Source organism: Rana temporaria, chromosome 5 (assembly GCF_905171775.1).
Source record: "Rana temporaria chromosome 5, aRanTem1.1, whole genome shotgun sequence".
In the NCBI taxonomy this organism is placed as follows: domain Eukaryota; kingdom Metazoa; phylum Chordata; class Amphibia; order Anura; family Ranidae; genus Rana; species Rana temporaria.
Window position 1 is genome coordinate 426,283,981 of NC_053493.1, and position 23,952 is coordinate 426,307,932.

Genomic DNA, 23,952 nt, shown 5'->3' on the forward strand with positions numbered 1-23,952 from the left:
ATCCATTGTAACTTCCCAACATTCCCAGACATCCCGGGATCATCCATTGTAACTTCCCAACATTCCCAGACATCCCGGGATCATCCATTGTAACTTCCCAACATTCCCAGACATCCCGGGATCATCCATTGTAGCTTCCCAACATTCCCAGACATTCCGGGATCATCCATTGTGACTTCCCAACATTCCCAGACATCCCGGGATCATCTATTGTAACTTCCCAACATTCCCAGACATCCCGGGATCATCTATTGTAACTTCCCAACATTCCCAGACATCCCGGGATCAACCATTGTAACTTCCCAACATTCCCAGACATCCCGGGATCAACCATTGTAACTTCCCAACATTCCCACACATCCCGGGATCATCCATTGTAACTTCCCAACATTCCGGGATCATAGATTGTAACTTCCCAACATTCCCAGACATCCCAGGATCATCCATTGTAACTTCCCAACATTCCCAGACATCCCGGGATCATCCATTGTAGCTTCCCAACATTCCCAGACATTCCGGGATCATCCATTGTGACTTCCCAACATTCCCAGACATCCCGGGATCATCCATTGTAACTTCCCAACATTCCCAGACATTCCGGGATCATCCATTGTACATTCCCAGACTTCCCGGGATCATCCATTGTAACTTCCCAACATTCCCAGACATTCCGGGATCATCCATTGTACATTCCCAGACTTCCCGGGATCATCCATTGTAACTTCCCAACATTCCCAGACTTCCCGGGATCATCCATTGTAACTTCCCAACATTCCCAGACATTCCGGGATCATCCATTGTAACTTCCCAACATTCCCAGACATCCCGGGATCATCTATTGTAACTTCCCAGACATTCCCAGACATCCCGGGATCATCCATTGTAACTTCCCAACATTCCCAGACATCCCGGGATCATCCATTGTAACTTCCCAACATTCCCAGACATCCCGGGATCATCTATTGTAACTTCCCAACATTCCCAGACATCCCGGGATCATCCATTGTAACTTCCCAACATTCCCAGACATCCCGGGATCATCTATTGTAACTTCCCAACATTCCCAGACATCCCGGGATCATCCATTGTAACTTCCCAACATTCCCAGACATCCCGGGATCATCCATTGTAACTTCCCAACATTCCCAGACATCCCGGGATCATCCATTGTAACTTCCCAACATTCCCAGACATCCCGGGATCATCTATTGTAACTTCCCAACATTCCGGGATCATCCATTGTAACTTCTCAACATTCCCAGACATCCCGGGATCATCCATTGTAATTTCCCAACATTCCCAGACATCCCGGGATCATCTATTGTAACTTCCCAACATTCCCAGACATCCCGGGATCATCCATTGTAACTTCCCAACATTCCCAGACATCCCGGGATCATCCATTGTAACTTCCCAACATTCCCAGACATCCCGGGATCATCCATTGTAACTTCCCAACATTCCCAGACATTCCGGGATCATCCATTGTAACTTCCCAACATTCCCAGACATCCCGGGATCATCCATTGTAACTTCCCAACATTCACAGACATCCCGGGATCATCCATTGTAACTTCCCAACATTCCCAGACATCCCGGGATCATCTATAGTAACTTCCCAACATTCCCAGACATCCCGGGATCATCCATTGTAACTTCCCAACATTCCCAGACATCCCGGGATCATCCATTGTAACTTCCCAACATTCCCAGACTTCCCGGGATCATCTATTGTAACTTCCCAACATTCACAGACATCCCGGGATCATCCATTGTAACTTCCCAACATTCCCAGACATCCCGGGATCATCTATTGTAACTTCCCAACATTCCCAGACATCCCGGGATCATCCATTGTAACTTCCCAACATTCCCAGACATCCCTCGTAACTTCCCAACATTCCCAGACATCCCTCGGGACGGTCCCCGCCCCCCCTCCCGTTGACGTCAGTGGGGTTCAGATTCGGACCCCGGGCATTCAGCGTATCGCTACTCAGTGGCTGAAGCCATTTCATCCAGGAGACAGCCAGGAAAATGGCATCTTCTGCTTTGGTCATCGGTGTCAGTCTATAGAGAAATGTAATGAGCCAGAAATGAATCTTCTCCTTCCCACAGGAGAGGAGGAGAAGAAAGAAGCCAATGGTGAAGAATTGCCAAACCAGACGCAGCAAAATGGGGAGGGCTCATACTATACCCGCGGTGCGTATCCTATAAAAGGGGGAGGGCTCACACCGTACCCATAGTGTGTATTCAATGGAAGGGGGAGGGCTCATACTATACCCGCGGTGCGTATCCTATAAAAGGGGGAGGGCTCATACCGTACCCATACTGTGTATCCTATGGAAGGGGGAGGGCTCATACTATACCCGCGGTGCGTATACTATAAAAGGGGGAGGGCTCACACCGTACCCATAGTGTGTATTCAATGGAAGGGGGAGGGCTCATACTATACCCGCGGTGCGTAGCCTATAAAAGGGGGAGGGCTCATACCGTACCCATAGTGTGTATTCAATGGAAGGGGGAGGGCTCATACTATACCCGCGATGCGTAGCCTATAAAAGGGGGAGGGCTCATACCCATAGTGTGTATTCAATGGAAGGGGGAGGTGTCATACTATACCCGCGGTGCGTTTCCTATAGAAGGGGGAGGGCTCATACTATACCCGTGGTGCGTATCCTATGGAAGGGGGAGGGCTCATACTATACCCGCGGTGCGTATCCTATAAAAGGGGGAGGGCTCATACTATACCCACAGTGCATATCCTATGAAAGGGGGAGGGCTCATACTATACCCATACTGTGTATCCTATGAAAGGGGGAGGGCTAAAATATACCCACGGTGCGTATCCTATGAAAGGGGGAGGGCTAAAATATACCCACGGTGCGTATCCTATAAAAGGGGGGAGGGCTCATACCGTACCCAAAGTGTGTATTCAATGGAAGGGGGAGGGCTCATAGTATACCCGTGGTATTTATTCAATGAAAAAGGGGGAGGGCTCATACTATACCCGTGGTGCGTATCCTATAAAAGGAGGAGGGCTCATACTATACCGGCAGTGCGTATCGTATGGAAGGGGGAGGGCTCATACTATACCGGCAGTGCGTATCCTATAAAAGGGGGAGGGCTCATACCGTACCCATAGTGTGTATTCAATGGAAGGGGGAGGGCTCATACTATACCCGTGGTGCGTATCTTATAAAAGGGGGAGGACTCATACTATACCCACGGTGAGTATCCTATAAAAGGGGGAGGGCTCATACCGTACCCATAGTGTGTATTCAATGGAAGGGGGAGGACTGATACTATACCCGCGGTGCGTATCCTATAAAAGGGGGAGGGCTCATACTATACCCGCGGTGCGTATCCTATAAAAGGGGGAGGGCTCATACCATACCCATAGTGTGTATTCAATGGAAGGGGGAGGGCTCATACTATACCCGCGTTGCGTATACTATAGAAGGGGGAGGGCTCATACCATACCCAAGGTATTTATTCAATGGAAGGGGGAGGGCTCATACTATACCAGCGGTGCGTATCCTATAAAAGGGGGAGGGCTCACACCGTACCCATAGTGTGTATTCAATGGAAGGGGGAGGGCTCATACTATACCCACAGTGCGTATACGGTAGAAGGGGGAGGGCTCATACCATACCCATGGTATTTATTCAATGGAAGGGGGAGGGCTCATACTATACCTGCAGTGCATATCCTATGGAAGGGGGAGGGCTCCTACCATACCCATACTGTGTATCCTATGGAAGGGGGAGGGCTCATACTATACCTGCACTCAGGGCCGTCTTTATTGATTGGACCCGCCTGGGCAAACATTTTTTTTACACTCCCCACCAATGTAAAGCGGGCTTCTACATGACCTATTAGCCTGGGAAATTGCCATGACGCATTTCCAAAATTTGGCTCCTGTTGACGTCAGTGGGGTTCAGATTCGGCACCCAAACTTTACGCTTGCCAACCCGGACCCCAGGGAATTCAGCGTATCGCTACTCAGCGGCTGAAGCCATTGCATCCAGAAGACAGCCAGGAAAATGGCATCTTCTGCTTTGGTCATCGGTGTCAGTCCTATATAGAAATGTAATGACCCAGAAATGAATGTTCTCGTTATTAACTCCTTTCATTCCAACAGGAGAGGAGGAGAAAAAAGAGACCAAGGATGAAGAATTGCCAAACCAGACGCAGCAAAAGGGGGAGGTGTCATACTATACCCGCGGTGCGTATCCTATAAAAGGGGGAGGGCTCATACCGTACCCATAGTGTGTATTCAATGGAAGGGGGAGGGCTCATACTATACCTGCGGTGCGTATCCTATAAAAGGGGGAGGGCTCATACCGTACCCATAGTGTGTATTCAATAGAAGGGGGAGGTGTCATACTATACCCGCGGTGCGTATCCTATAAAAGGGGGAGGGCTCATACCATACCCATAGTGTGTATTCAATGGAAGGGGGAGGGCTCATACTATACCCGCGGTGCGTATCCTATAAAAGGGGGAGGGCTCATACCATACCCATAGTGTGTATTCAATGGTAGGGGGAGGGCTCATACTATACCCGCGGTGCGTATTCTATAAAAGGGGGGGAGGGCTCATACCATACCCATAGTGTGTATTCAATGGTAGGGGGAGGGCTCATACTATACCCGCGGTGCGTATCCTATGGAAGGGGGAGGGCTCATACTATACCCGCGGTGCATATCCTATAAAAGGGGGAGGGCTCATACCGTACCCATAGTGTGTATTCAATGGAAGGGGGAGGGCTCATACTATACCAGCAGTGCGTATCCTATGGAAGAGGGAGGTGTCATACCGTACCTGCAGTGCATATCCTATGGAAGGGGAGGGCTCATGCTATACCTACAGTCAGGGCCTTCAGACAGGAGATACAAAGTAAAATTGTTTATCTCCTGACCGATCAATGTTTATAAACAATGTCACATTGTATCTCTTTATCTCCTTACTGATCAAGGTTTGTACAGAGATACAAACTAACATTGTTTATGTCTTGACTGATCAATGTTTATAAACAGTGGGCTGGATTCAAGCAGATTTGCGCTTTTTTTACGGAGGCGCAGGGCAACGTTTTTGCCCTGCGCCCCCCCGCAAATTTACTGCGCTGCCCTTGATTCACGGAGCAGTAGCTCCGTAAATTGCGTGGGCGCGCCGGCAAAATGCCCAGCGTAACCGCGCGCAATTCCCTACGGGAATCATTTAAATTAGGCGTGTTCCCGCGCCGATCGTAGAGCGCATGCTCCGTCAAGAAACTTTCCCGACGTGCATTGCGGCAAATGACGTCGCAAGGACGTCATTTGCTTCAAAGTGAACGTGAATGGTCGTCCAGCGCCATTCACGAATCACTTATGCGAAAACCGCCGTACGGGAACGACGTAAACTGCGTACGCAGGGCTTACGTAACGTTGTGAATCGGCGTTCGTATGCAATTTGCATACTATACGCTGAGCACAACGGGAACGCCACCTAGCGGCCATCGCAAGAATGCAGCCTAAGATATGCGGGCATAAGAGCCTTATACCACGCATATCTTAAGCTGCAGTCGGCGTAACGAGCTCTCTGAATCGGGAGCACTCGTTACTATGGTTACACAGGCGCAATTTGCTTCTTGAATCCACCCCAATGTTATTCTGTATCTCTTGACTGAACAATGTTTGTAAACACTGTGTTATCGAAGTGATATATTTTATATGTTGGTTTTGTTTCTCCTTCCTCAGGGCAGCGGAGCCGCGGCGGGATCTCTGGGAAGGAACGCAGGAAAGACGCGGTCAGAGCGGGTCACAGGTTCGGGTGCAATGGGTCCCTGGGTGAGATGGAGCGGGGCGGAGGGCACCGGCGGGGAGGGAAGAAGAAGAGAGGCGGCTGGCACCATTTAGCCTTCCGGGACCGCCAGCAGTTGCAGCGCAAACTGAAGCCGCCCAACATGGCGTACACGGAGGAGGAGCGCCAGAGGGGGCAGCGTTTCAGCGAGGAGGAGAACGAAGTCCTGGTGGCGAACGTCCTCCATCATTATTCGGAATTATGTGGTCAGTCTTCGGTGAAGGGCAGCGCCACGCAGAAGAGGCGGCTGTGGCAGGAGGTGGTGAACAACGTCAACAGGGTGGCCAAAACGTACCGGACCATCGAGGTGTGCAAGAAGCGCTACGGCGACTGCAGGCGATCAGTGAAACTCAAGATGGCGGCTCTGGAGCAGCAGGCGCTCGGCAGGGGCGACCCCCACGAGCCAATCAGATTTAACAGCTGGGAAGAGAAACTGTGGCAGAAGATCTCGGCTCTGATGTCCGACGAGGGGGGGCAGCAGGTTCTGGATACGGGGGACCCCACCATGATGGATCTCGCCTGTAAGTGTCAATGGGAGGCCGTACAGCGTGTGTCAATGGGAGGCCGTACAGCGTGTGTCAATGGGAGGCCGTAGGGTGTGTGTCAATGGGAGGCCGTAGGGTGTGTGTCAATGGGAGGCCATACAGTGTGTGTCAATGGGAGGCTGTAGGGTGTGTGTCAATGAGAGGCCATACGGGTGAGCCCACCATGTTGGATCTCGCCAGTAAGTAATCCCCAGTGTGTGTCAATGGGAGGCCATAGAGTGTGTGTCAATGGGAGGCCATAGAGTGTGTGTCAATGGGAGGCCATAGAGTGTGTGTCAATGGGAGGCCATAGAGTGTGTGCCAATGGGAGGCCATAGAGTGTGTGCCAATGGGAGGCCATAGAGTGTGTGTCAATGGGAGGCCATAGAGTGTGTGCCAATGGGAGGCCATAGAGTGTGTGTCAATGAGAGGCCATAGAGTGTGTGCCAATGGGAGGCCATAGAGTGTGTGTCAATGGGAGGCCATAGAGTGTGTGCCAATGGGAGGCCATAGAGTGTGTGCCAATGGGAGGTCGTACAGCGGGGTAATTACCCAAGTCTGTTCCACTTTTCTGCGTACTACCTCCAAATGAAAGTTTTGTTTTCGTATTTCCGTTTTCTAACGAATTCCAAATTTTCAGAACGATCGGAATTCGGATCGTTTACATTTCAGCTGTCAGTGGCGGACGTGCGCACTGCCGAAAAAACGTCTTCACTTTCGTTTTATTCATTTCTTTTCTTTTTGTTTTTCATGTCATTTTGGAAAAAAAAATAATTTCGAAAATTCCTTACATTTCATTCGTTTAGATGCGGCATTCGTTATTTCCATAATTCGAAAAAAAAACTAAATTTTTTAAAAATCCGATTTTTTTTTTTTTTTTTTTAATAATAAACAAACAAACAATAACTATTAAATTTATAGGAATTGGAATTTACTTTTAAATACGGCCGTCAGTGATACAAATAATACGAATTTGTCCGAAGATACGAAATATACAAAATATTGAATGCTGCATCTAAACCAATGGAACCAAATGAGATAAAAAAAAAAAAATAATAATACAAAATTAATAATAATATTATTATTGAAAATTTTGAAGATCTGAAATAATTACTAACTAAAAATAACTATTATTAACTAATAAATTATATCGGAATTTTCTTTCAAATTTGGTTGTTAGAGAGCGTAACGAATACGAATTTATCTGAAGATATAAATGCTGCATCTAAACCAATGGAAATGAACTAATAATAATATTAATTATAATAATAACTTTTTATTATTATTTCTATTAATTCATTAGGTTCCATTTGTTGTTTCGGATATTTCGGGCCAGATCCACAAAGAAGTTACAGCGGCGTATCTATTGATACGCCGCGTAACTTCTACAATGCCCCGGCATATCTTTCTTTTGTATCCACAAAACAAAGATACGCCTGAATGGGGGCTAGATCCGACTGACGTACGTCTAAGTACGCCGTCGGATCTTAGATGCATATTTACGCTGGCCGCTAGGTGGCGCTTCTGTTGATTTCCGCGTAGAGTATGTAAATGAGCTAGATACGCCGATTCTCAGAACGTACGTCCGACCGGCGCATTTCCTTACGTCGTTTACGTAAGGCTTTTTTCGGCGTAACGTTACCCCTGGGTCTATGAGGCGTACGCAATGTTAGGTATGGACGTCGGGCCAGAGTCAAATTTTCCGTCGTTTGCGTAAAACGTTCGCGAATAGGGCTTTGTGTAAATTACGTTCACGTCGAAAGCATTGACTATTTGCAACGTGATTTCGAGCATGCGCACTGGGATACCCCCACGGACGGTGCATGCGCCGTTAAAAAAAAAACATCTTTTACGTGGGGTCAAAAAGAATTAACATAAAACACGCCCACACCTTACGCCGTAACTTACAGCGCAAATTCTTTGTGGATAAGGAACCTCCGCACTAAGTTACGGCGGCGTAGTGTATCTGAGATACGCTACGCCCGCTTATATTTACGCCGAGGTACGTGGATCTGGCCCTTCATATCTTCAGATAAATTCGTAATATTTGTATGACTGACGGACGTATTTAAAGGTAAATTCCAATTCCTATCATTTAATAGTTATTGTTGTTAGTTTGTTTATTATTAAAAAAAATTAAATTTTTTCGAATTTTTAAAATTCTGATTTTTTTTTTTTTTTCGAATTATCGAATATAACGAATACCGCATCTAAACGAATTTTTAGAATTTCAAATTTTTCCAAATGAAGACGTCATTCGGCACACGTCTCCCACTGACAGCTGAAATACACAAAAAAAAAAAGAAATGCCGGCAAATATAATTCAGGAAAAAAAACAGTGCCGGGTGTCGCCCCCCCAAATCATAGCACGCCCCTCAGGTCCAGTATAGATTTTATGGGGAACCCTGTGCCAAATTTCTTTAAAAAAAATGGCATGCCCCCCCCCCCCCCCAATCCATACCGGAACCTTATCCGAGGAGACAGGCCAAGAAAGGGGGGCCCCTCCCTCAAACATACCAGACCACATGTCCTCTACAATGGGGGGTGCTTTGCGGCTCCCCCCCCCCACAGCACCTTGTCCCCATGTTAATGAGCCTTTTCCCCACAACCCTGGCCCGGTAGTTGTTAGGGGGTTGCGGGGGGGGGGGTGACTTATTGGAATCTGGAAGCCAACTTAAACAAAGGGGGGGCCCCCAGATCCCGACCCCCTTTATAAAACAATGTTACTTTGTGTATTTATATCTTCTGTATGTACAAATTAACATTGTTTATAAACATTGATCAGACGGGAGAGAGAGAGATACAAAGTAACATTGTTTATAAACATTGATCAGACGGGAGATAGAGAGATACAAAGTAACATTGTTTATAAACATTGATCAGACGGGAGATAGAGAGATACAAAGTAACATTGTTTATAAACATTGATCAGACGGGAGATAGAGAGATACAAAGTAACATTGTTTATAAACATTGATCAGACAGGAGATAGAGATACAAAGTAACATTGTTTATAAACATTGATCAGACGGGAGATAGAGATACAAAGTAACATTGGCCCAGATTCAAGAAGCACTTGCGCCCGCGCAACCATAGTTGCGCGGCGCAAGTGCTTACTTGCTCCGGTGTAACGAGTGCTCCTGATTCAGGAACCTCGTTACACCGAATGCAGCCTAGGATGTGACAGACATAAGCCTCCTTATGCCTTCATATCTCAGGCTGCATTCTTGCATTGGCCGCTAGGGGGCGCGGCCTTTGTGATCGGCGTGTAGTATGCAAATTGCATACTACCACCGATTCACAAAAGTTGCGCGGGCCCTGCGTACGCAAGGTACGGAGTTTCCGTACGGCGACTTTAGCGTAAGGTTGCTCCTGCTAATAGCAGGCGCAGCCAATGCTAAAGTATAGCTGCGCCTCCCGCTCGCGACGTTTAAATTTCACGTCGTTTACGTAAGTGAACCGTAAATGGCGCTGGACACCATTCATGTTCACTTACAATCAAATGACGTCCTTGCGACGTCATTTGCCGCAATGCACGTCGGGAAAGTTTCCCGACGGAGCATGCGTTGTTCGCTCGGCGCGGGAGCGCGCCTAATTTAAATGATTCCCGCCCCCGGCGGGATCATTTACATTAGGCAGCCTTGCGCCCGGCTGCTTAGCATATTGCCCGCGCAATTTACGGAGCAACTGCTCCGTGAATCGTGGGCAAAGCGCAATATTTGCGTGGGCGCAGAGAAAAAAATTTGCTCTTTGCCCACGCAAATATTGCGCGATTCTACTTGAATCTGGGCCATTGTTTATAAACATTGATCAGACAGGAGATAGAGAGATACAAAGTAACATTGTTTATAAACGTTGATCAGACCGGAGATAGAAATATACAATGTTTATAAACAATGTTACTTTGTGCATACAGGAGATATAAAACATTGTTTATAAACACTATTTATATCTCCTGTATGCACAAAGTAACATTGTTTATAAACATTGATCAGATGGTGATAGAGAGATACAAAGTAACATTGGGGTGGATTCAGGTAGGTGCGCGCACTACTACGGAGGCGCAGCGTTCCGTTTTTACGCTACGCCTCCGTAAATTACTTGAGCTACGCTTCATTCACAAAGCATTTGCTCCGTAATTTGCGGGGGCGCTAAGTAAAAGGGGCCGGCGTAAGCGCGCGCAATTTAAATGATCCCGTAGGGGGCGGGAATCATTTAAATTAGCCGCATTCCCGCGCCGCTCGTCGAGCGCATGCTCCGTCGGGAAACTTTCCTGACGTGCATTGCGGCAAATGACGTCGCAAGGACGTCATTTGCTTCAAAGTGAACGTGAATGGCGTCCAGCGCCATTCACGATTCACTTACGCAAAGTACGTAAAATTCGAATTTCACGACGCAGGAACGACGGGTATACGTAACATGGGCTGCCCCTGCTAATAGCAGGGGCAGCCTTGCGCGGAAACCGCCGTACGTAAATGACGTAAATTGCGTACGCAGGGCTCGCGTAACGTTGTGAATCGGCGTTAGTATGCAATTTGCATACTATACGCTGAGCACAACGGGAGCGCCCCCTAGCGGCCATCGCAAGAATGCAGCCTAAGATATGAGGGCATAAGAGCCTTATGCCGCGCAGATCTTAGGCTGCAGTCGGCGTAACAAGGTTCCTGAATCAGGAGCATTCGTTACGCCGGGGCAAGTAAGCAATTGCGCTGCGTAACTATGGTTACACAGGCGCAATTGCTTCTTGAATCTGGGCCATTTTTTATAAATGTTCATCAGAGAGAGATACAAAGTAACATTGTTTATAAACATTGATCAGACGGGAGATAGAAATATACAACGTTTATAAACAATGTTACTTTTTGGACTCTGGCCCCCGGCCCCCCGATGTGAATGAGTATGGGGGTACATCTGATGTGTCATCGGTTGTTAAGGATGCGGCGGCGGCCGGCTTCCCAGCCCCCTCCTTATTCTTCACACAGAAATGGAATCGATCATTTTTCGAACGATCTGAATTTGAATTGTTCCAAAAATTTGGAATTCCTTAGAAAATGTATAAACAAAATGAATTCCGAAATGAATCAACTAAACTAAATTAGTAACAAATCTATCCGAAGTGAAACTTCCATTCTGCAAATACCTGCTTCTGTTCTGTAGATATCGATGTTTCTCCTGCATAAGTGACAACCCCCCCGATGTTCCCCCCAATAACCGGCTTCTCTCTTTTCAGGCCTCATCCCACTAGAGACCCCCGGTTCCCCCATGTGCCACTCCTGGACCCCCACCGTGGACACAGCAGGTGAGACTCCTCCCCCCAATGTATGACACACCCCCCCATGTATGACACCCCCCCCATGTATGACACCCCCCCCCATGTATGACACACACCCCCCCATGTATGACACCCCCCCTATGACGATAATGAGGTCATATGACCCCCCAATTGGAAAAAGTCATACTTCGTTTTTCCAAAAATGTCCTCAGCGATCGGCGACTAAATTCTCACATTGAGCGTCTCCAGACACGGAGCGGGACGCCGTCCCTCCTCTACAGCCAGGATCTGGGAGCCCCTCATAGAATCCTCATCCAATCCCTGCTCCGGGATTTGTGATTGGATGTTGGTAAATCCTGGCAAGCAGAGCGCTGATAGGCTGAGGCGTCGGCTGGTTGTAAAGTGAGACACGAGTCCTGAGAATGCCCCTCCCCCCAAAATCCACTCCTAATCCATAAATCCTGATCTGATAACATTACAATAATAACCACTGACCACATGAATGGAGAGGGATATCCAAATTACTTAAAACAGTGTTTATATTATATATATATATGTATATTCTGCCCGGACAATGTTTATAAACAATGTTACTTCGTATCTCTCTATCTCCAAGACCACCACTGCCTTGCTAAAGAAGCTGAGAGTAAAGGTGATGGACGGGCCAATCATGTCTCCAGACCTAAACCCTATTGATCATCTGTGGGGGAGGGGGAGGAGCGCAAGGTCTCCAACATCCACCAGCTCCGTGATGTCATCATGAGGGAGGGGAAGAGAGGGCTCTGGTGACCTCCATGCCCAAGAGGTTAAAATAATGGCGGCCACACAAAATATTGACACTTTGGGCCCAATGTGGACATTTTCACATAGGGGTGTCCTGACTTTTGTTGCCAGCGGGTTTAGACATGAACGGCTGTGTGTTGAGTTATTTGTTATACAAGCTGTACACTCACTACACAACATTATAGATACAAAGACCCCTCCCCCCCTGTGTACACTCACTACACAACATTGTAGATACAAAGTGTCATTTCTTCAGTGTTGTCACATGAAAAGATACAAGGGGTGTACTTACTTTTGTCAGATCCTGTGTCTTGTGGATATTTCTCCTGCATAAGTGACGACCCCCCCGATGTTCCCCCCAATAACCGGCTTCTCTCTTTCAGGCCTCATCCCACTAGAGACCCCCGGTTCCCCCATGTGCCACTCCTGGGCCCCCACCGTGGACACAGCAGGTGAGACTCCTCCCCCATGTATGACACACCACCCCCCCATGTATGACACCCCCCTCCCGTGTATGACACCCCACCCCCCATGTATGACACCCCCCTTCATGAGCGTGCCACACGTGCTCTGAAACATTCATGAGGTTTCGGGGCACGTGTGGCACGCTCATGCAAGTTTTGGGGCACGTGTAGCACGCTCATGCAGGTTTTGGGGCACGTGTAGCACGCTCATGCAGGTTTCGGGGGACGTGTGGCACGCTCATGCAGGTTTTGGGGCACGTGTGTCACGCTCATGAAGTTTTGGGGGCATGTGTGGCACGCTCATGAAAGTTTTGGGGCATGCTCATGCAGGTTTTGGGGCACGTGTGGCACGCTCTGGGGCACGTGTGGCACGCTCAAGCAGGTTTCGGGGCACGTGTGGCACGCTCATGAAGGTTTTGGGGCACGTGTGGCACGCTCATGAAGGTTTTGGGGCATGCTCATGCAGGTTTTGGGGCACGTGTGGCACGCTCTGGGGCACGTGTGGCACGCTCAAGCAGGTTTTGGGGCACGTGTGGCACGCTCAGGCAGGTTTCGGGGCACGTGTGGCACGCTCATGAATGTTTCGGGGCACGCTCATGCAGGTTTCGGGGCACGCTCATGAATGTTTCGGGGCACGTGTGGCACGCTCATGCAGGTTTTGGGGCACGTGTGGCACGCTCATGCAGGTTTTGGGGCACGTGTGGCACGCTCATGCAGGTTTGGGGCACGTGTGGCACGCTCATGCAGGTTTGGGGCACGTGTGGCACGCTCATGCAGTTTTTGGGGCACATGTGGCATGCTTATGAAGTTTTTGGGGCACGAGTGGCACGCTCATGCAGTTTTTGGGGCACGTGTGGCACGCTCATGCAGTTTTTGGGGCACGTGTGGCACGCTCATGCAGTTTTTGGGGCACATGTGGCATGCTTATGAAGTTTTTGGGGCACGTGTGGCACGCTCATGCAGTTTTTGGGGCACATGTGGCATGCTTATGAAGTTTTTGAGGCAAGAGTGGCACGCTCATGCAGGTTTTGGGGCACGTGTGTCACGCTCATGCAGGTTTTGGGGCACGTGTGGCACACTCATGCAGGTTTTGGGGCACGTGTGGCACGCTCATGCAGGTTTTCGGGGCAGGTGTAGCACGCTAATGCATGTTTTGGGGCACGTGTGGCATGCTCATGCAGGGTTCGGGGCAGGTGTAGCACGCTCATGCAGGTTTTGAGGCATGTGTGGCACGCTCATGCAGGTTTTGGGGCACGTGTGGTACGCTCATGAAGATTTCGGGGCACATGTGGCACGCTCATGCAGGTTTTGGGGCACGTGTGGCACGCTCATGCAGGTTTTGGGGCACGTGTGGCACGCTCATGCAGGTTTTGGGGCACGTGTGGCACGCTCATGCAGGTTTTTGGGGCACGTGTGGCACGCTCAATGACACGATAGCAGTTTCTGAGTCATCTCCATCCTCCAGAATAGTAAATCTCCTTCTTATTTTCTTGCAGCCCCCTCCATGGCGCAGCCGGAGGTCTCGGCGGCGGAGACGTTCTCGGAGGGAGAAGAGGCCACGTCGCCCCTGGACGTGCAGATTGTCAGCGAATGGTCTGAGGTGGAATCTCCGTGCATCCCCGCACCCCAAACCCACAGCGAGAGGGCGGAGCTTCCTGAACCCCCAGCAGAGCCCAAGGCCTCCCCCAACATGGACAGCGGTGAACACGTGACGGAGCCGCCGCCGCCGGCCTTCACCGACCCGCACTACCAGCGCCTGCAGGAGGAGTTCAGCCAGAACCTGAGGCACGTGACCCGGAGCCACGGCTCGGAGCTGCACAAGCTGCGGGAGCACGTGGTGGAGGGCAACGGGCGCATCGTGCAGCACCTGGAGGGCCTGGCCTCGGAGGTGCGGGAGCTGAACGCCCACGTGCGCCAGATCCACATGAACCAAGCCCACTTCAACCTCATGTTCCAGAACTACCTCAGCGACACCAAACAGTTCTACGGGGCCATGGTGCAAGCCATGAGGAACTTACAGCAGCCCCGCGCCGTCAGCCCCATGGCGTCCCCGGCGCCGTCCCCCGCGCCCTCACCCAAGCCCCACCCCACGACGACGCCCAATCCGCTGCTACTGACCGCAATGCCTGACTTTACCGCCCCGTCCCCGGTGGGATCCGCCGAACCGGCCTCCGCCTCCTCCACCGCCTCGGAGTTACCGGTCTACACCAGGAGCCGCAGCGCCCGCAGGTCCGCCTCCACCTTCCGGACCCCCAAAAATCGTTAAAGGGGGGGTCGGGAAGAGTCAGAACACTCCCCGTCGGGTTTTCCTTTGCTACCGGGGTGATTTCTCTTCACTTCCTGTCCAAAGCAAAGGAAAGCCCCCCCCCCAGAGGGTGGTCCCAATGGGAAGGTCTCCCCCCCTTTTCTGGTGACAATTCTAAATTTTGGGGTCCCCATCACTTCCTGTTTCGGTGACACCGGAACAAATAGGGCAAATCTCCCCTGTGGGGACACAGGAAGGTGCGAGGCGCCGGATCTTTGAAGGGCAGTAGATGTTCCCAGTCGGGTCTTGGAGGGAATAATTCCCCTTTGGGCAGATCTCTCAGGAGTGGCAGAGGAAAGTCGGGGAGTCATCTGGCTTTGACCGACGCGTTTCAAGGGGATCTAGTGGGTGTTTTTTACCAACGCGTTTCGGGGGATCAAGCGGTCCTTCGTCAGGGCTTGGACTGATATCATTGGAGGAATCCTGAGGATTAGATGCCGACCCCTGGCCCTCCCTCCAGCCTTGCACAGATACACTGGCTCCTCCCCTTCAGTCTTGCACAGATGTACCGGCTCCTCCCCTCCAGTATTGCACAGATGTACCGGCTCCTCCCCTCCAGTATTGCACAGATGTACCGGCTCCTCCCCTTCAGTATTGCACAGGTGTACTGGCCCCCCCCCCCCCCCCCGGACTAAAACAGCTTCCTCTGATTTCACTGCACACTGTGAGCGTCTCACAATGTGCATTAGAAGCCGCAGCGAGTCAGATAGAGGCCCCGCCCCATTTCCTGGCCGGAGGACGTCCAGCATCATCCTAGCCCTTTCCTCTCTCCAGACTGACTGTCTCTGGCCCCGCCCCTTTCTCTTATTGGATTTCCGTTCTTTCAATCATGGAGGCTCAGCATCAACATGTGGGCGTGGCCAAGACATGCCTAGGAACGCCCACTCCTCCAGGATGTCACCCCCCCAAGGAATTTTTATATTTGCATAACTCCTCCCAAGAACCTGCCCACTGCTTGCATCAGAGGATTTTAGTTCCTTCAATCGTGGAGGCGCAGCATCACACGTGGGCGTTACCTATGCAAATCCAGCCAGCCTAGGCACGCCCACTCCTCCAGATTGACACCCGCCCATCAGGGCATTTTGATATTTGCATAACTCCTCCCGCCGCTTGCATCAGGACTGAGGGCTCTGGGAGGAGTACTGAGGGAGGGGGAGGGATGTTTTCAGGAAGTGATGTACAGCCCCCTGCCAGGCCCCTCCCACCAGTCAATTATCTGCCTGCATTGCATAGAGGAGCACAGAGGCCGGTGATGACATCACAGGGTATAAAATAAAGCATGTCATGAAAATGGAAAGTTTTTGTAATTCACATGTTTAGTGATTGGGGGGAGGGGCCGGGATAATAAATGAACCCTGACGGGGGGGGGTCTGACCCTTCCACTCTCCATCCAAACCCGGGGGAGACAATGGATACAAATCTGCAGTTCACCAACCCTCAGCCAGGGGGAGCCTGTCAGGTGACTGCCAATTAACATGCAGAAAATGTGCCTGGACCCGCCCACCAATCTCCCTCCTCCCCCTTGGGAGCCCCGCCCAGCAGCCAGTAACATCTTAGTACATCCCGCCCACCGCTGTAAAGATTTTGTTACAAAGTAACAATACAAGAGAATCACAGAGAATGCCGCTCACCTGGCTGCCTCAAAAAAGTGGGGGTTCCAACCTAAACGTGGGGGGTGTACAGCGGGGGTCCAACCTAAACGTGGGGGTGTACAGCGGGGGTCCAACCTAAATGTGGGGGGTGTACAACGGGGGTCCAACCTAAACGTGGGGGTGTACAGCGGGGGTCCAACCTAAATGTGGGGGGTGTACAACGGGGGTCCAACCTAAATGTGGGGGGGTGTACAACGGGGGTCCAACCTAAAAATGGGGGGCTTGCAGCGGGGGTTCCAACCTAAAAATGGGGGTGTACAGAGGGGGTGTACAGTGGGAGTTCCAACCTAAAATCTGGGGGGTGTACAATGGGGGCTCCAACCTAGAAATGGGGGGTGTACAGCAAGGGGGTCCAACCTAAAAGTGAGAGTGTACAACTGGGGGGTCCAACCAAAAAGTGGGGGGTGTACAACGGGGGTCCAACCTAAATGTGGGGGGTGTACAGGGGGGGTCCAACCTAAAAATGGGGGCGTACAGTGGGGGTTCTAACCTAAAAATGGGGGTGTACAACGGAGGGGGTGTACAGTGGGAGTTCCAACCTAAAATTTGGGGGGTGTACAACAGGGGCTCCAACCTAGAAATGGGGTGTGTGCAGCGGGGGGGTCCAACCTAAAAGTGGGGGGTGTGCAGCGGGGGGGGGGGGGGTTAAAACCTTAAAAGTGGGGGTGTACAGCGGGGGTTCTAACCTAAAAGTGGGGGTGTACAACTGGGGGGGTCCAACCAAAAGGTGGGGGGTGTACAGGGGGGTTCCAACCTAAAATTTGGGGGGTGTACAAAGGGGGCTCCAACCTAGAAATGGGGGGTGCACAACAGGGGTTCCAACCTAAAAGTGGGGCGTATACAGCGGGGGGGGGGGGGTCCAACCTAAAAGTGGGGGGTGTGCAGCGGGGGTCCAACCTAAAAGTGGGGGTGTAAAACAGGGGTCCAACTTAAAAATGGGGGACTTTCAGCGGGGGTTCCAACCCAAAGGTGGGGGTGTACAACGGAGGGGGTGTACAGTGGGAGTTCCAACCTAAAATTTGGGGGGTGTACAGCGGGGTTCCAACATAAAAGCTGGGGGTTCCAAACTAGAGACAAACTCTGGTCTGGGCCCTTAAAGTAAATGCCCCCCCCCAGTCTTCCCCCCCACCTTGGCTGTTGAGCTGGTGTAACATGAAACATGAGAGACACTCCCCCCGACCTAGGGGTCCCATGTTAATCAGCACAAGGGCCTCTTCTCCTCAGCCCTGGCCCGGTGGTTGCGGGAGGGGGGGGGGGGACTTATCGGAAATTTCAATGTACTGACCGGCCCCCCCCAGATAAATACTACATTGTTGAGCTTAGTCTGAAAATACCAAATGCCTGGCTGTTGGGCTGATCCACTGGCTGCAACACTTTCCAGGACCACTGACCCCGCAGAACGGTCCCTGGACTCCGGGTATTCAGGCAAGGCAGCCAGGCACATAGCATTTCCTTCAGGGGCCCGTTTTCTGAGTTGTAGTTAATTTGCGTATGAACGCGCTCATCACCACAACACACTCACACTACATGCATTGCGGTGTCGTTCATCCTCTGAATGGCGCCCAATTTGCATGTATTGCGGCATGCCTCGGCGCACACCATTGCTCTGTCGCACGGTGCCAGAAAAAGGTGCATTTTCAGCCTATTTATCTCAATGGGCCCCACCTATTGATCATTTTCAGAGCACCATCCTCTGTATTCCCCCCCCCCCCCCCTCAGCCTGTGATTGACCAATGAGATTTCCTCCTGCCTGTGTTCCTTTTCGGCAGCGGACCCCGATTGGTGATCCTTGTGCAGCCCCGCCCCCCTCTTCCTGTAAAGAAGCAGATCCACATTTCAGGGACAAACGTTCGGCCATCTTTGCCGGATTCTGACGACATTTTCGGATCCTCGGCTCCCTCTAGTGGCCGCAATGCGATATTTTTTTTCCTGAAATCCCTGAATCGGGTGAATGACACACGGTGGCCACCAGATGGAGCCGAGGATCGCCGGAAATCAACGCATTCGATCGACGAACGTTCGCCACAAATGTTTTCTATTTTCTATAAGTAGATTTAAATCTAATTGGTCTCAATGAACACAAAGCGGCATTTGTTTCAGCTTCTGGACTGGAAGAGGGAGGAGCAAAATAGGGGGAGCCAATCAGGACCCAGCTGTGTTTTCACGTGAGCAGAGGGTTGACCTCATCCATGTTCTGCTCCTTCCCCATCCAATGAGCAGCTACTGGACTGGAAGAGGGAGGGGCAAAATGGGGGAGAGCCAATCAGGACCCAGCTGTGGACCTCATCTATGCAGCGCACCTCCGGACTACAAACACCTCACCCTCTCCTTAACACGGGGCGAGGTTTTGTAGTTCACAAGATAGCTGGAAAGGCTGATAACGTTCAGCGCACAGAAAGTTACAAGGACCCTGGATTTCTGGCGGGATCAACGGGTATTTTCCTGTACTTGCAGGAAGCTAATGCAGCCACCACATCCTAGGACTGTTGTAGGCACACGCCACCTTTCTGACTTTAATGTTACATATTATTTAGGGTGCAACATGAAACATGGGAGACACCCCCCCCCCCAACCATACCAGGTCACATACCCTCAAAATGATGGGGTGCCCATGTTGATGAGGACAAGGGTCTCTTCCCCACCACCCTGGCCCGGTGGGTGTGGGGGTGCGGCCTTATTCGAATCTGGAAGACCTTTTAGGATATATACACCCCCCCACCCAAGTTATTTGGAGGCGATGAGTGTTGGGTCAGTGGGGACCTGAAGCAACCAAAATCGATCCATTCCTTGAGGTCTCAGGCCCAGTACTCAAATTTCTAGTCTTCAATATGCCAGAGGGGGTCCTCTTCCCCACAACCCTGACCCGGTGGTTGTGTGTGGAGGTGCGGGCTTATTGGAATCTGGAAGCCCTTTTAAGATAAAGTGGTTCCCATATACCTTCCAACATTTTAATTCTTGGTGTGAACTTCCACTTTGGGTCCCCATTGACCCAACAGTCACCCACCCCCCCTATCAACCCAAAGTGGAAGTTCACACCAAGAATTAAAATGTTGGAAGGTATATGGGAACCACTTTATCCTAAAAGGGCTTCCAGAATCCGATAAGCCTGAACTCCCACAACCACCGGCCAGGGTTGTGGGAAAGAGGCCCTTGTCCTCATCAACATGCCCCAATCCCCTCCCACAGTCATATTAAGGACTAAAAATGTGAGTACCAGACCTGAAACCAATGACCTCAAGTTAATTGGACCTCATAAATGGATTATTTTGGGTCCCCATTAAACCAACCGTCGTCACCCCCCCCCCCCCCCAAATTGGAAGTTCACACCAAGAATCTAAATGTGGGAGCGGTATATGGGAACCACCTTATCTTAAAAGGGCTTCCAAATTCCGATAAGTCTGCACCCCCCACAACCAGACATGAGACCAATGACTTCAAGGAATGTGACCTCAGAAATGGATCAGTTTGGGTCCCCATTGACCCAACAGTCACCCCCCCCCCCCCCCATCAATTCCTTGAAGTCATTGGTCTCAGGTCTGGTTGTGGGGGGTGCAGACTTATCATAATTTGGAAGCCCTTTTAAGATAAGGTGGTTCCCATATACCACTCCCACATTTAGATTCTTGGTGTGAACTTCCAATTTGGGGGGGGGGGGGGGGCGACGGTTGGTTCAACGGGGACCCAAAATAATCCATTTATGAGGTCCAATTAACTTGAGGTCATTGGTTTCAGGTCTGGTACTCACATTTTTAGTCCTCAATATGACTGTGGGGCATCTTGATGAGGACAAGGGCCTCTTCCCCACAACCCTGGCCTGGTGGTTGTGGGGGAGCGGGCTTATCGGATTCTGGAAGCCCGTTTAGGATAAAGTGGTTCCCATATATGAAGTGTAAGTTCTTGGTGTGAACCTCCACTTTAGGGGGACGACTGTTGGGTCAATGGGGACCCAAAGGAATCCATTCCATCCTTGAGATTGCTGGTCTCTGGTCCGGGACTCACATTTTTAGTCCTCAATATGACTGTGGGGCATCTTGATGAGGACAAGGTCCTCTTCTCCACAACCCTGGCCCGGTGGTTGTGGGGGAGCAGGCTTATCGGAATCTGGAAGCCCTTTTAAGATAAAGTGCCCTCTGAAGTGTAAGTTCTTGGTGTGAACTTCCACTTTAGGGGGGACGACTGTTGGGTCAATGGGGACCCAAAGGAATCCATTCCATCCTTGAGATTGCTGGTCTCTGGTCCGGGACTCACATTTTCTTCTCTGATTGGACAGCTTGGCACGGCTCAGAATTTTCATACATAGGGTTCCCCTCGGCGTGTTACACCCGTCTAGGACTACGGCACCTTCCAGCACGGTGGGTGGCTCTGCGGCGCGATCACGTGACACGCAATAGGGGGTGGAGCCCCATCACATACCGGCAGACCAAACAGGCACAGCTTTGTCGAATTTTACCAAAAACGTTTCGGGTTCTTCCTGTGTTACAAAGTTACAGTTTATTTATTACAGATGTAGACGTTGTATTATCAAGTTTTTGTGTTATTTATATTGTAAGGAGCCGGGAATCGTTCCGGAAAAATTCCGATCCCTACTACAGATCCGGAACTTTCCAGGCGTGTTCTCCAGTCTCGTGATCCAAGTGAAGAGAATAAAACTTTTATCAAACCCTGGGTGTGATTTCTGCTTCTCCGGAACGTTCTTCTACGGCGGTCCGTCTCACTCGGGGGGTGTCTCGTTCTTTAGCCCCCCCAACATGCCGCTCACCTCGAAGTTATAGCCGCCACCTCCGATTGGCCACGAAGTGGGACTGGTTTCTGATAAAAGGGGCTCACCGGAAACTTAAACTTGATTTGGTACCTTGAAGCTTCACTACCCGGGTGGTAATGCAATGCCACCCCCTTTCTACACCCCGCCCATGGGGCTCCTGTAAGGTCATGTGTGCCAATCAGTTGGGTTTAACCAATACAGGTAGACCTACATTCTTAACAAGTGATGTCATAGAACGTTTTCCTGGGGCCAGCATGGCACCGTACATGTGGCAAACAAACGAAAAAAAAATTGTAGCCTCACTGTGCCCATCAAACACATCCACTGTGCCCATCAATTGTCGCCACTGTGCCCATCAATTGTCGCCACTGTGCCCATCAATTGCCGCCACTGTGCCCATCAATTGCCGCCACTGTGCCATGCCATTGTCACCACTGTGTCCATCAATTGTTGCCACTGTGCCATGCCAAACACAGCCACTGTGCCATCAATTGTCGCCACTGTGCCATGTCAAACACAGCCACTGTGCCATGCCAAACACAGCCACTGTGCCCATCAATTGTCGCCACTGTGCCCATCAATTGTCGCCACTGTGCCATGCCAAACACAGCCACTGTGCCATCAATTGTCGCCACTGTGCCATGCCAAACACAGCCACTGTGCCCATCAATTGTCGCTACTGTGCCCATCAATTGTCGCCACTGTGCCATGCCAAACACATCCACTGTGGCCATCAATTGTCGCCACTGTGCCCATCAAATGTCGCTACTGTGCCATGCCATTGTCGCCACTGTGCCCATCAATTATTGCCATTGTGCCATGCCAAACACATCCACTGTGCCCATCAATTGTCGCTACTGTGCCCATCAATTGTCGCCACTGTGCCCATCAAATGTCGCTACTGTGCCATGCCATTGTCGCCATTGTGCCCATCAATTATTGCCACTGTGCCATGCCAAACACATCCACTGTGCCCATCAATTGTCGCTACTGTGCCATGCCATTGTCGCCACTGTGCCCATCAATTGTCGCCACTGTGCCATGCCAAACACAGCCACTGTGCCATCAATTGTCGCCACTGTGCCATGCCAAACACATCCACTGTGCCCATCAATTGTCGCCACTGTGCCCATCAATTGTCGCCACTGTGCCATGCCAAACACAGCCACTGTGCCCATCAATTGTTGCTACTCTGCCATGCTATTGTCGCCACTGTGCCCATCAATTGTCACCACTGTGCCATGTCAAACACAGCCACTGTGCCATCAATTGTCGCCACTGTGCAATACCAAACACAGCCACTGTGCCCATCAATTGTCGCTACTGTGCCATGCCAAACACAGCTACTATGCCATGCCAAACACAGCTACTGTGCCATGCCATTGTCGCCACTGTGCCCATTAATTGTCGCTACTGTGCCATGCCATTGTCACCACTGTGTCCATCAATCGTCGCCACTGTGCCATGCCAAACACAGCCACTGTGCCATGCCAAACACAGCCACTGTGCCCATCAATTGTCGCCACTGTGCCCATCAATTGTCGCTACTGTGCCATGCCATTGTCGCCACTGTGCCCATCAATTGTCGCCACTGTGCCATGCCAAACACAACTACTGTGCCATGCCATTGTCGCCACTGTGCCCATCAATTGTCGCCACTGTGCCATGCCAAACACATCCACTGTGCCATCAATTGTCGCCACTGCTGATCCCCTGCTTAGCAATACCCCCAAGCTTTTGCTGATTCCCTGCTTAGTAGTGACATCTGCTAGTTTCTACTGCCCTGGTGCCCGCTGCCCAGTCCTCACTCTCCAGTCCCTTTCGCCTTCCTGCGGCTCCACACCAGATGTGACGTCTGCACCAGACACTCCCAGGCCCGGATTCAGAAACGAGATACGCCGTCGTATCTTCCGAGTTGCGGGGCCGTCGTATGTATGCGACTGATTCAGAGGAACAGTTACGCATAGATTTCCCTACGATCCGACCGGCGTAAGTGTCTTACACCGTCGTATCTTAGGCTGCATATTTGCGCTGGCCGCTAGGTGGCGCTTCCTTATAGTTACGCGATGAATATGCTAATTAGGTATTTACGCCGATTCAGAAACGTACGTCCGGCGCATTTTTTTCCGTCGTTTGGCTTTTTTCGGCGTAAAGTTACCCCTGCTATATGAGGCGTAGCTAATGTTAAGTATGGACGTCGTTCCTGCGCCGAGTTTTGAAAATTTTACGTCGTTTGTGTAAGTCGTTCGCGAATAGGGCTGTACGTAAGTTACGCTCACGTCTAAAGCAATGACGACTTGCGGCGTAATTTCGAGCATGCGCACCGGGATTTTCTCACGAACGGCGCAA

The 23,952-nt window shown here is 50.7% G+C and overlaps 1 protein-coding gene across 1 annotated transcript in view; it reads left to right on the plus strand.

Moving 5' to 3' along the window:
• Positions 1 to 15,271, plus strand: part of LOC120941745 — a 34,324-nt gene extending 19,053 nt beyond the window's left edge. Inside the window, exons 4-9 of the mRNA XM_040355375.1 lie at positions 2,116 to 2,199; positions 4,142 to 4,225; positions 5,739 to 6,362; positions 11,596 to 11,664; positions 12,804 to 12,872; positions 14,381 to 15,271. Coding sequence (XP_040211309.1) covers positions 2,116 to 2,199; positions 4,142 to 4,225; positions 5,739 to 6,362; positions 11,596 to 11,664; positions 12,804 to 12,872; positions 14,381 to 15,150 — 1,700 coding nt within the window. The 3' untranslated portion in view covers positions 15,151 to 15,271. The remainder of the gene's footprint in view (positions 1 to 2,115; positions 2,200 to 4,141; positions 4,226 to 5,738; positions 6,363 to 11,595; positions 11,665 to 12,803; positions 12,873 to 14,380) is intronic.
• Positions 15,272 to 23,952: the final 8,681 nt, after the last annotated feature.